Genomic DNA, 12,519 nt, shown 5'->3' on the forward strand with positions numbered 1-12,519 from the left:
CTTATTGGTTTCTTGCCATGCCGCGACGGGGTCCGGTACGGGAACAGGCCGTTTAGATTGGAAACCGATCAGCACCTGACGTGGTTCCCGATTTCAGTCTCTCCCGCTATCTAAATGGCTCTCTCATTTTCACGTCCGGCGAGATGCGGCCGGTAGATCGCAGCCATAGTCACCCAAGGCCGGAATTGAATACAAGTCCCTGGCGCTATGAGGTAGCAGTGCTAACCACTGTGCCACCATGTCACCCACACGTTGGTTTAACACAGTTTGACTAGTCAGAAGATTGCCTAATCAGGGTTTGAGCTCGTAACCGAGGCTGACAGAAGTGCAGTAATGTGGAACAAAAGCCCAGGATTGCCAGGGACGTCATGCGTCTGGCAGGACATAAACCACGGTTCTACTGGTCAGTTCTGGTAGATGTTAATGATCCATATGAACAGACCTCGGCCGTCAGCTCCTCACGCCTGCCCACAACAGAATTCAATTAGCCATGGCTGATCTGAAACTTAATCTCAACTACCTGACCTTGTTTTACTAACCCTCAATACCCTATCAATCTCAGTTTCGAAATTTTCAATGAACCTAGTCTCAGCAGCATTTTGTTTTCACAGGGTGGAGGAGGGGGGAGAGTTTCTGATGTCCACTTCCATTTTTGGCACGAAGTGCTTCATCGCTCTATAAGGGCCGAGCTCAACTTTATTTCTGACAATGCACCATTCAACCAGAGGAAACAGTTTCTCTCTATTTGCCCGATCCTGTATCATCTTAAACACCCCAATTAGAACACCATTTAATCTTCTATATCAAAAAGAATACAAGTCTATGTAACTTGCCCACATAATTTAACCCTTTTAGCCACAACTCTGTTGAATCTGGACAGCATTCACTGCCAGGCCAATATGTCCTTCCTCAGGTAGAATGCTCAGAACTGAATACAATTGGAGAGTGATTCTGAACAGAGGTCTGTGCTACTGTCGCCTAACATCTGCCTTTTTATTCTCCAGGCTCCTGAGTTAAAGATTCCTTGAGCCATTTAATTTTTAAACCTGATTTCTGTACTTGGGACTCCTAAATCCACATCCATTGAAAAGCATGAATTATCTTGGTCAACATTCAATCCACAGCCAATACCATGAAGGCAAACCAAGTGCCTAGCCTCACGCTGCCAATGGGATATAGCTGCAATGAAATAGCTGCAGCGCTTACCTGTACCGCACTTCAAAAGTAATTCATCGTGTGAATGTGACACAGTGTTATACAAATGCCAGTTTTATTTATCTATGATTAGATCAATCCTTGTGGCACTGCAGTCCCCGGAGTTGATAAATCTGAGGATGAGCGAGTAGTCCACTGGGAGGAATATCTCATTTCAAAATAAAACATGACAAGGAAATTCAACCTGCAACCTTGTCCAAATGTATGCGGTTACAATCATTCTGTTTTCAGCAGCACATCTCATTTGAACTTACATCCTTGAGTTTACTCACATTGTGAGTGTCCATTAAAAGAAGGCATGAAGGCAGCTTCAGTTCTTCATTGCAGCAGGGCTGCTGGCATGTAAGGTTCTGTTGTTTGCAATGCTCATCCCACCGCGTTGGCGAGGGGCACTCCATTAAACCACTGTTTCATCAGTACCCACGCTCCCATTTCGACTACAATGATTTCACCTCAGTTTTAAACAGAATCGTAACGAGGGAGTCAGAGTTGCAATCCACAACTAAAATGTCTTATTGATGGCTGTAATTGTTCCCATGCAACGTTAAGAAGCACTATGATGGGCATCACAGCACCACTTCATGTTACATGCTACCTTAGTCTTGGAAAAATATTTAGAGAGTAACAACACATGCTTAACTTGACCAAAGAAAAAGATATAGCATACCCATATGTCAGCCAAGACCCTGTGGTCACACTTACACATCTATGCCAGAGAGCGAGTTCAAACCAATAGATTCCATGGCAATACTCAAAGGGGGAATATGGTAGTTCTTTTGATGTCTTCGTTAATATCTATCCCTTAACTAACATTTTCTGGTAATCTTAATGCTGTTTGTGAGACCTTGTTGTGTGCAAATTAACTGCTCAGTTTGCCTACATGATGGCAGTGACTACATTTCAAAAATATATAATTGAAGTCAATGGGAAAAAATATTGGGTGAGTAACATTTCGCCTTTTTCACACACTATCCAAAGATTAGAACCTTTTGTGTTTGAAGCCGAGGGAGAAGATTACGGCCTGGAAAATTGATTACAATGGAATAAAATTACTTGGGATGAGCAGAGCCCTACCTCGATGCAGATTTTCCTCGATCAGTTTGGTTTGGTGGTGGAATATTTGCTCTTGGAGCCTACAGACAGATTGTTTCATTTTCTCTCTCCGTGTCACCATGTAGCACAGATTTCTAACCTGTTAAAACAAGCACATTATTGCCCTTTTTGAACACTTCACACTGTAATATATCAAAATAGCATTAACTCACATTGTAACATAGAGCAGATTACAGCACAGTCAACTTGATTCCATATTAATAAACACCGAACAAACCCCAACACCTCTCAAAAATCAGCAGAAATGGTCATAGAGGACCACTGCTAGAATTTCTGAAATGGTTTGGACAGTTTCATCACGAGAAAATTCCTGACTGGCCTACAACCTGACTTCATTTCATGTGGAGATGCCGGTGTTGGACTGGGGTGAGCACACTAAGAAGTCTTACAACACCAGGTTAACCAGGTACAACATCAGGTGATTCACCTGAGGAAGGAGCAGTGCTCCGAAAGCTAGTGATTTGAAAAAAACCTGTTGGACTCTAACCTGGTGTTGTAAGGCTTCTTACTGTGTTCATTTCTTAAGTAAACACTGATCCTGATGTTGTTCTGCCAGCTGCGAGACCTATTTTGGAGTGTACATATAGGGAGTAATTGGGAATAGGCTGACTTAATCAATGTTAAATGAACAGAAAAGCAAAATCCTCTAAAATAACCATCACCATTAAAGCCCTCACAAACAGTTTTTTCTTGTTTTCCAAGACTTTCGGGTGATTTGAGGGAACTTGTTTTATGCTGGTGAATTTTGTGTTCATTCATTGGGAGAATGACACTTCATCATATTGAGCATGTAGTGACAACAACAGGGATTCATTGGTCAGCTACACCGCAAATCAAATGATCATAAAGCTCTCTCACATTGTCCCAACAAATTTTCAAAAGGGCAGGTGTGGTAGGAACTTCACACCACCTGTCGCACAGACAACAGAATTACCAGTCAGACAAGTCACAGGTATTTGAAAACTTTAAAAAAAAAATTGTTCATAGGATGTGAGCATCACTGGAAAGGCCATCATTCATTGCCCATTCCTGATCGCCCTCGAGGTCGCTTCCTTTTTAAAACACGGCAGTTCATGTGGTATAGGGGACACCACAGTGCTATTGGGAAGGGAGTTCCAGGATTTTGACCCAGTGACAGTGAAGAAACAACAATATATTTCTAAGTCAGTAAGAAGTGTGACTTGAATGGGATCTTGCAGGTACGGTGTTCCCATGCATGATTTCTAGTCACCATTGGCCAGTCATCAACAGCAGTAAAGGATATAGGGGAAAGCAGGATTAGGCTATTGAGTTGGATGATCAGCCATGATCATAATGAATGATGGAGCAGGCTTGAAGGGCCGAGTGGCCTCCTCCTACTCCTTCTATGTTTTCTAAGCTGGTTGGTAGCTTACCGTATTCCTCAGCACTTCACAATAGACTCTATTCAATTTTTCCTCTTCCCCGCCACCCCATCGATGAACCTTCTGGCCCTTACTTGAGGTTTCCTCATAGTTTCATGGGAGAGGTCAGCAACTCACAGGAATAGGTCATGTGCCAGAATATATCCCACTGCTCCTTGCCTCTTGCTATTGCACTGGTACAAATAGAAGCAGATTTCCATGCCTGCCCCTTGACTGGCAAAGTTGTGTGATAGCAAAATGAAGTTTTGGAGGAGGGGGAAGAAAAGGAAATAACTCACAAAGTATTAAAATAGCCACGTGCGGTCTCAATTTGGCATTTACTCAATGTTTAACAAAGATTTGATACTCTCTCTAAAAGCATACAGCTGTTCAATAACAATTGCAACAACACTGCTATAAGTAAACAGCATGTGTAATAAAAATAAAACCTGTTCTGCCATCATAATCAACAGTAATTCAATAACACAGTAAATTTCAGAACTGGAAGATTTATAAATGCCTGACATTATTGCGAAATTGCAAACTCTTGTTTTTTAATGGTACCAATCTGAGCAGGGAAATTATATTTTCCTTGGTCATTGGTGTAAATGTTAAAGGAGGCAGTAACTACCTGTCAGTGACATGAGTATTAACTCTGATGGTAAGTGGTGTGACAGTTAAAGAGGATGTTAATTCTTGTGGTCGGTAATGAGAATATTAAAGATGACCGTAACTCTGGCGGCTAATGCTGTGAATATTACTGTGCTTTTACTCAAATATTCCTGCTGTTGCGATCTCATAGAGGCAACACCTTTTTAAAAAGAAATTCAAACTTCCAGTTAATAGGTAAAAGAATGACATGTTTGAAAACTTTTACTGTAACAAATGATTAAAAGCACAGTTGCCTACAACTATTTTATTTTTCTAAGAAATTTATACTTTTAACAGAAATGTGGGTTCCCATTTTATCCTTATCACCCATTGCACTCTCCACAGAATTACGCTCCATCTAGCAAAGAGACCACAGTTACCTCCAGCTTCCAGTGTGCTCCCATATCCCCATTTTGCTGAATAGGATCTTTGAGTGAATGCCTCCAGGTGCTGTCCTCAGTTTTTGGAGAAAACCCATCACCAGCAGTAAAGCCTGTTTTGATGATTCCTCTTCTCCTGGCCATACCACAGCTGCAGTGGTGGGACATGAACCCATAGCATTATCCCTGCCTATGGATTGCCTGTCCAGGACATTACACTACAGCATCATCTCTCCCATATTATTTTAATGATTTTATGTTATGTGCTCATAGAAGATAATTTCTGCAGTGGGCATGAGGTAGTTTGTACAGATTTCCCATGGTGTGAATTCTCAATTTAGAATGTTACAAGAATCAAGTCAAATTTTCCCCCTCATTTTAATCCCCAAAATCTGGGGGGAAAAAATCAAGAGCAGGGCTAGAAAGAATTCATTCCTGACTGTGGTCTCAGCCAACAATCTAATGGCTGGGTGGACTGACACATCATTGGCTGTTCCTCAATTCGAGGATAATTTCTACTCAGGGTTCTGAGTTTATGTCATGGGTCTTCACTTGGCCGACAGACTAATTTTTGACCCACAGATCTTTGGATACATGGGGGCAGGATGTCCCAAGAGGTAGAGGGATCCAGAGTGCAAGATTTGATTACTTTTCATTCCTTCTCTTGCGTTGCTTTGCCTAATCATTAAGGCGTTAACTCAAAGCATGATGCAGCATAATGGACATGCTGATACCATTCTGAACGTTTGGTAGCAAGCTCCTTCCAGTTACTAAGGTAGTGTTGCCGTGCTTCAGGATGTCATTGAAGCATTTTAATGGTCCTCCCCTGGAATATTGGCCTAGAGAGTTCAGAGGACAGGAGCTGGCAGAAGAGCTGATTTTCAGCCATCCAGGCATAGCGTCCATTCCATCGAAGTGGATTTTGCAGGAGTTTTGCCTGAATGCTTATGGACCTGGCTTCAAGAAGGATTAGATTTTGACAGTCCTCCCACTGAACCGAGATGATGTGACTGAGGAATTGCTTGTGGAATTTCTCTGGGGCTCTTGTGTGTCACTGATACATGATCACTGTGGTGAGACTGTATTATCCTTCGCATCTTCAAATAAATGGATGAAAATAAAAATCTAATTCGATGACCGTATGACTTTTTTGTCAATTGAGAAACAGAATCCAAATTGCAAGGCATTAGAGGAGATAAATCAGGAAGCAAAAAGGTTAGGTGGCACCAAGATTGTAGGAAAAAGAATAGATTGGGGGGAGGGGAAGGCAAGGAAATCTACAAAAAGACCAGGGCTATTCAATAGGAAGGTAAACACCAGTACAACAAAGGCTTTTCAATTTACTCCATATTCTTTCTCATTTATTTACTCTATAATCTCCTCTTTTAAACCCTCCTGTATTGAATTTAGTGACCGAGACTGAGGTGATGACAGCCCTCTGATACCTTATCAAGATAACAATCTTCAATACTGAGGGTGGGATTCTCCGGTCCCCCAGCTGCGTGTTTCTCGGCTGCGCGCCGTTCACTGGCAGCGGGATCTTTTCTTCCCGCTGCTTGTCAATGGAATTTCCTATCAAAGCTACCCCACGTCGCTGGAAAACCCATGGGCGGGGGCGTGCTGCCAGTCAGAAAAGAGAATCCCAGCGGCCGGAGAATTCCGGCCAGAGTGTTCAGAGACTCTTTCACTATTGGACACTGCAAGCAAACTGTCTTTCACTCAAAGTCCACATGTGTGTGCTTTAAAGCAGGAGACGCTTCAGGTTTTGTTTGTAACCCTTTATCAGGGACACTGGTTTTGACAATAATGCTTCCACTCTCGCCCAGTCTGAATCGACTAATTCTACACCGAGCAGGGATTGAAACCGGATCATTTTTTTGTTCTGTGTGGCTCTGTGACATTTTACACCATGTGTGTTTTTGAACACTGGGGTCAAAAGAATTGCTCAAAGCTGGGAATTTAGATGATTTCCAAAGCAGTTTTCACTTGTGTTGTGGAGCACGGGTTAGTTCCACTTCCACAAGGTAGAGCGTAGAACATGCAATGCAGAAGGAGGCCATTCGGCCTATCGAGTCTGCACCGACCGATTTAAGCCCTCACTTCCACCATATCCCCATAACCCCTCCTAACCTTTTTGGACACTAACGGCAATTTAGCATGGCTAATCCACCTAACCCGCATGTCTTTGGGCTATGGGAGGAAACCGGAGCACCCGGAGGAAACCCACGCACACAGGAGGAGAACGTGCAGACTCCGCACAGACAGTGACCCAGCATGGAATCGAACCTGGGACCCTGGTGCTGTGAAGCCACAGTGCTAACCACGTGTGCTACCGTGCTGCCCAAACCAAGGTACAAACCAAATTCTTCCACATTTGGAAACCAAGCAAGAAAGTCAGGGCAAGAAACAGGAGAAGCGATAGGGATCAGGATAAGAACATAAAAACTAGAAGCAGGAGTAGGCCATTTGGCCCCTCGAGCCTGCTCCACCATTCAATGAGATCATGGCTGATCTTTTGTGGACTCAGCTCCACTTTCCGGCCCGAACACCATAACCCTTAATCCCTTTATTCTTCACTGAGAACTAGGAATGCAAACCGTTTTAAATGGGAGACGTTGCTCAACAAGTTAAAAGCAGTCGGTAGGTCTGTAAACTCCAACAGCAGCCTGGAAACTCAATTCTCTGTCCAAGAATGCACCCTGGTAACATCAATGTGAACCAGTGAGATATTATTCCCCACTTCAGAACATAGCTCACTAACAATTCGATATAAAGCAATTTTTACATAATACATTCTTTAGTCTGCGAGACAGGGTTTTGCAATCCCGTATAGCCAATCACAGACAGATAATTTTTGCTGAGCTTCTCCTGTTCCACAGCTGTAACTTTGTCAGAAGTACGTTGAAAATCCCTCACACTTGTGTAAATGGGGTTTCCGACACATTTCCAGTAAATTTACAACAGGAAATCAGTTGGCTGAAAAAGATGCAGATGGGGAGAAAATAAAAATCAAGGAGAGACAGGAGTTGAGAAAGGGACAATAGAGAAATTAAGAGACAGGTGCACGGGGCACTGAGAAGGCAATGAACACTAAAATAACATCTGGTAAGAAAGAAGGAAAAAAAAAAATCAAAATTAAAAAAAGTTAATCAAAGAAGGGAAAGAGAGTCGAGACTAATGTGTTGCACCATAAATGATAAGACATAGGTTCAGGGGAATTCGAACCAACTGCAGTGGGACTAGGGATGACTCACAAATACAATAGGCTGCGAGCACTTCCAGCTCATGTCCAACTGTTCGCCTGCTGTCATGTTAACAACACTTTTTAAAAAGAAAAGTTGGCTAAGATGTCCACTAGAATCAGCCGGGTGTCTCATAAACACTTGTAATTCAGGATCCTACGATTTCATTAGGTACTTGACGCATCTTTAACAGCAAGCAATTGTGGTTATTCATAGAATTTACAGTGCAGAAGGAGGCCATTCGGCCCATCGAGTCTGCACCAGCCCTTGGAAATAGCACCCCACTTAAGCCCACACCCGTAAATGAAGGAGACACAGCCTGAGTGAATCAAATCCAGAGTCGGAATTTGGAACTTGGTGCAGTGATGTAATCAGGAAAGGTAAGTGGTAAGTCTAATTCTGCTGTTTTTCAGTCAAAAGTGCAGTGTGTAGCTGAGTGTCTGATTGGCTGAAGCTGCCCCACCCTAATTGCTGAGAGGCAGTTATCTGTCAGTCACCTGAGGCCTGTTTAGTGGCACAAAGGTGCACATTGTATTTTTCTCTTTGAAGCTTAAGTAGTGCGAGTCATCCTGGTTAGCTGAGGTCTGTATAAAAGACAGACAGAAGGCGCACTCAGTAAGCTTTGCGCAAGTGAAGGAGACACATCCAGAGTGAGACACACCCAGAGTGGGAATTTGGAACTTGGTAATTTGGTGCAATGAGGTAATTTGGTGCAGAGTGGGAGAAGGTGCCTTTTCCCTTGATCCAGCAGAGGGCAGGAGAGCGGAGCTGCTGACTGACTGATGCGGGGGCAATTTGCATACGTCTGTTGTGCTCACCCTAACTTGAAGGTGTACCTGAGCAAGAGACCCTAGCTGTTCAAGTGAAGACACGCATCCAGCAGAGGGCAGGAGAGCGGAGCTGCTGATTGGCTGTTGCGGGGGCAATTTGCATACGTCTGTTGTGCTCACCCGAACTTGAAGGTGGCTTATGGAGGAGCTGTTGTCAAGTGACACTTAAACCCGAAACACTTCTTCAATGTTTCCCTCCCTACCCCCTCCTCTAACCAAAAAAATAACCAACTGCTGTAAAGATCAAGAGGAAGGCTCGAGGGCAGGTAGAAGTAGAAAGAAGTTGAACCGTGAAGTCACAACCTGCAGGTAAGGGATTGGCTGGTGAATGGTAAGTAGTTTTTCTTTTATTTTCCCTCAGGTGTTATCGTGCAGGGCGCAGAGGTTGCTGAGTGAGTGCTTGCTGAGAAGGGGAGTGAATAACAGGTAAGCTCTTTTTTTCTTTTTTTATCTAGAGGGGATGGCAGGGAAGGTAGTGCAATGTTCCTCCTGCAGAATGTTTGAGGTGAGGGACGCCGTCAGTGTCCCTGCTGATGTTATCTGTGGGAAGTGCACCCATCTCCAGCTCCTCAGAAACCGCGTTAGGGAACTGGAGCTGGAGCTGGATGAGCTTCGGATCATTCGGGAGGCAGAGGTGGTCATGGATAGAAGCTTCAGGGATGTAGTTACTCCGAAGAATAAAGATAGATGGGTGACGGTGAGAGGGGCTGGGAGGAAGCAGTCAGTACAGGGATCCCCTGTGGTCGTTCCCCTTAGTAACAAGTATACCGCTTTGGATACTGTTGAGGGGCGGGGGGGGGGGGGGGGACTTACCAGGGGTAAGCTATGGGGTACAGGTCTCTGGCACAGAGTCTGTCCCTGTTGCTCAGAAGGGAAGGGGGGGAGAGGAGGAGAGCATTAGTCATTGGAGACTCCATAGTTAGGGGGATAGATAGGAGATTCTGTGGGAACGAGAGAGTCTCGCGGTTGGTGTGTTGCCTCCAAGGTGCCAGGGTGCGTGATGTATCGGATCGTGTTTTCGGGATCCTTAAGGGGGAGGGGGAACAGCACCAAGTCGTGGTCCACATAGGTACCAACGACATGGGTAGGAAAAGGGATAGGGATGTAAGGCAGGAATTCAGGGAGCTAGGGTGGAAACTTAGATCTAGGACAAACAGAGTTATTATCTCTGGGTTGTTACTCGTGCCACGTGATAGTGAGACGAGGAATAGGGAGAGAGAGGAGTTGAACACGTGGCTACAGGGATGGTGCAGGCGGGAGGGTTTCAGATTTCTGGATAATTGGGACTCATTCTGGGGTCGGTGGGACCTCTACAAACGGGATGGTCTACACCTGGACCAGAGGGGTACCAATATCCTGGGGGGGGAAATTTGCTAATGCTCTTCGGGAGGGTTTAAACTAGTTCAGCAGGGGCTTGGGAACCTGAATTGTATCTCCAGTATACAGGAGGTTGAGCGTAGTAAGGTAATGAGTAAGGTTTTAAAGTTGCAGGAATGTACCGGCAGGCAGGAAGGTGGTGTGTCTTCTTCAATGCCAGGAGCATCCGGAATAAGGTGGGTGAACTTGCGGCATGGGTTGGTACCTGGGACTTCGATGTTGTGGCCATTTCGGAGACATGGATAGAGCAGGGACAGGAATGGTTGTTGCAGGTGCCAGGGTTTAGATATTTCAGTAAGCTCAGGGAAGGTGGTAAAAGAGGGGGAGGCGTGGCATTGTTAGTCAAGGACAGTATTACGGTGGCAGAAAGGACGTTTGATGAGGACTCGTCTACTGAGGTATTATGGGCTGAGGTTAGAAACAGGAAAGGAGAGGTCACCCTGTTAGGGGTTTTCTATAGGCCTCCGAAAAGTTCCAGAGATGTAGAGGAAAGGATTGCAAAGATGATTCTGGATAGGAGCGAAAGCAACAGGGTAGTTGCTATGGGGGACTTTAACTTTCCAAATATTGACTGGAAACGCGATAGTTCGAGTACTTTAGATGGGTCCATTTTTATCCAATGTATGCAGGAGGGTTTCCTGACACAGTATGTAGATAGGCCAACGAGAGGCGAGGCCATATTGGATTTGGTACTGGGTAATGACCCAGGACAGGTGGTAGATTTGGAGGGAGGTGAGAACTTTGGTGATAGTGACCACAATTCGATTACGTTTACTTTAGTGATGGAAAGGGATAGGGCAATACCGCAGGGCAAGAGTTATATCTGGGGGAAAGGCAATTATGATGCGATGAGGCAAGACTTAGGATGCATCGGATGGAGAGGAAAACTGCAGGGGATGGGCACAATGGAAATGTGGAGCTTGTTCAAGGAACAGCTACTACGTGTCCTTGATAAGTATGTACCTGTCAGGCCGTGAGGAAGTGGTCGAGCAAGGGAACCGTGGTTTACTAAAGCAGTCGAAACACATGTGAAGAGGAAGAAGCAGGCTTATGTAAAGATGAGACATGAAGGTTCAGTTAGGGCGCTCAAGCGTTACAAGTTAGCTAGGAAGGACCTAAAGAGAGAGCTAAAAAGAGCCAGGAGGGGACATGAGAAGTCTTTGGCAGGTAGGATCAAGGATAACCCTGAAGCTTTCTATAGATATGTCAAGAATAAACAAATGACTCGGGTAAATGTAGGGCCAGTCAAGTACAGTAGTGGGAAGTTGTGCTTGGAGTCTGAGGAGATAGGAGAGGTGCTAAATGAATATTTTTTGTCTGTATTCACACAGGAAAAAGACAATGTTGTCGAGGAGAATACTGAGATTCAGGCTACTAGACTAGAAGGGCTTGAGGTTCATAAGGAGGAGGTGTTAGCAATTCTGGAAAGTGTGAAAATAGATAAGTCCCCTGGGCCGGATGGGATTTATCCTAGGATTCTCTGGGAAGCTAGGGAGGAGATTGCTGAGCCTTTCGCTTTGATCTTTAAGTCATCTTTGTCTACAGGAATAGTGCCAGAAGACTGGAGGATAGCAAATGTTGTCCCCTTGTTCAAGAAGGGGAGTAGAGACAACCCAGGTAACTATAGACCAGTGAGCCTTACTTCTGTTGTGGGCAAAATCTTGGAAAGGTTTATAAGAGATAGGATGTATAATCATCTGGAAAGGAATAATTTGATTAGAGATAGTCAACACGGTTTTGTGAAGGGTAGGTCGTGCCTCACAAACCTTATTGAGTTCTTTGAGAAGGTGACCAAACAGGTGGATGAGGGTAAAGCAGTTGATGTGGTGTATATGGATCTCAGTAAAGCGTTTGATAAGGTTCCCCACGGTAGGCTACTACAGATAATACGGAGGCATGGGATTCAGGGTGATTTAGCAGTTTGGATCAGAAATTGGCTAGCTGGAAGACGACAAAGGGTGATGGTTGATGGGAAATGTTCAGACTGGAGTCCAGTTACTAGTGGTGTACCACAAGGATCTGTTTTGGGGCCACTGCTGTGTGTCATTTTTATAAATGACCTGGAGGAGAGCGTAGAAGGATGGGTGAGTAAATTTGCAGATGACACTAAAGTCGGTGGAGTTGTGGACAGGGCGGAATGATGTTACAAGTTACAGAGGGACATAGATAAGCTGCAGCGCTGGGCTGATAGGTGGCAAATGGAGTTCAATGCAGAAAAGTGTGAGGTGATTCATTTTGAAAGGAATAACAGGAAGACAGAGTACTGGGCTAATGGTAAGATTCTTGGCAGTATGGATGAGCAGAGAGATCTCGGTGTCCATGTACACAG

General features: G+C 44.5%; 1 protein-coding gene across 3 annotated transcripts in view; it reads right to left on the reverse strand.

Moving 5' to 3' along the window:
• The window catches only part of LOC140427017 (protein Jade-1-like), a 268,434-nt gene that overhangs the window by 60,674 nt on the left and 195,241 nt on the right, over positions 1 to 12,519 (reverse strand). For all 3 annotated transcript variants that reach the window (XM_072512418.1, XM_072512419.1, XM_072512417.1), the window contains exon 11: positions 2,290 to 2,407. In XM_072512418.1, coding sequence (XP_072368519.1) covers positions 2,290 to 2,407 — 118 coding nt within the window. The remainder of the gene's footprint in view (positions 1 to 2,289; positions 2,408 to 12,519) is intronic.

Source organism: Scyliorhinus torazame, chromosome 7 (assembly GCF_047496885.1).
Source record: "Scyliorhinus torazame isolate Kashiwa2021f chromosome 7, sScyTor2.1, whole genome shotgun sequence".
Lineage (NCBI taxonomy): Eukaryota > Metazoa > Chordata > Chondrichthyes > Carcharhiniformes > Scyliorhinidae > Scyliorhinus > Scyliorhinus torazame.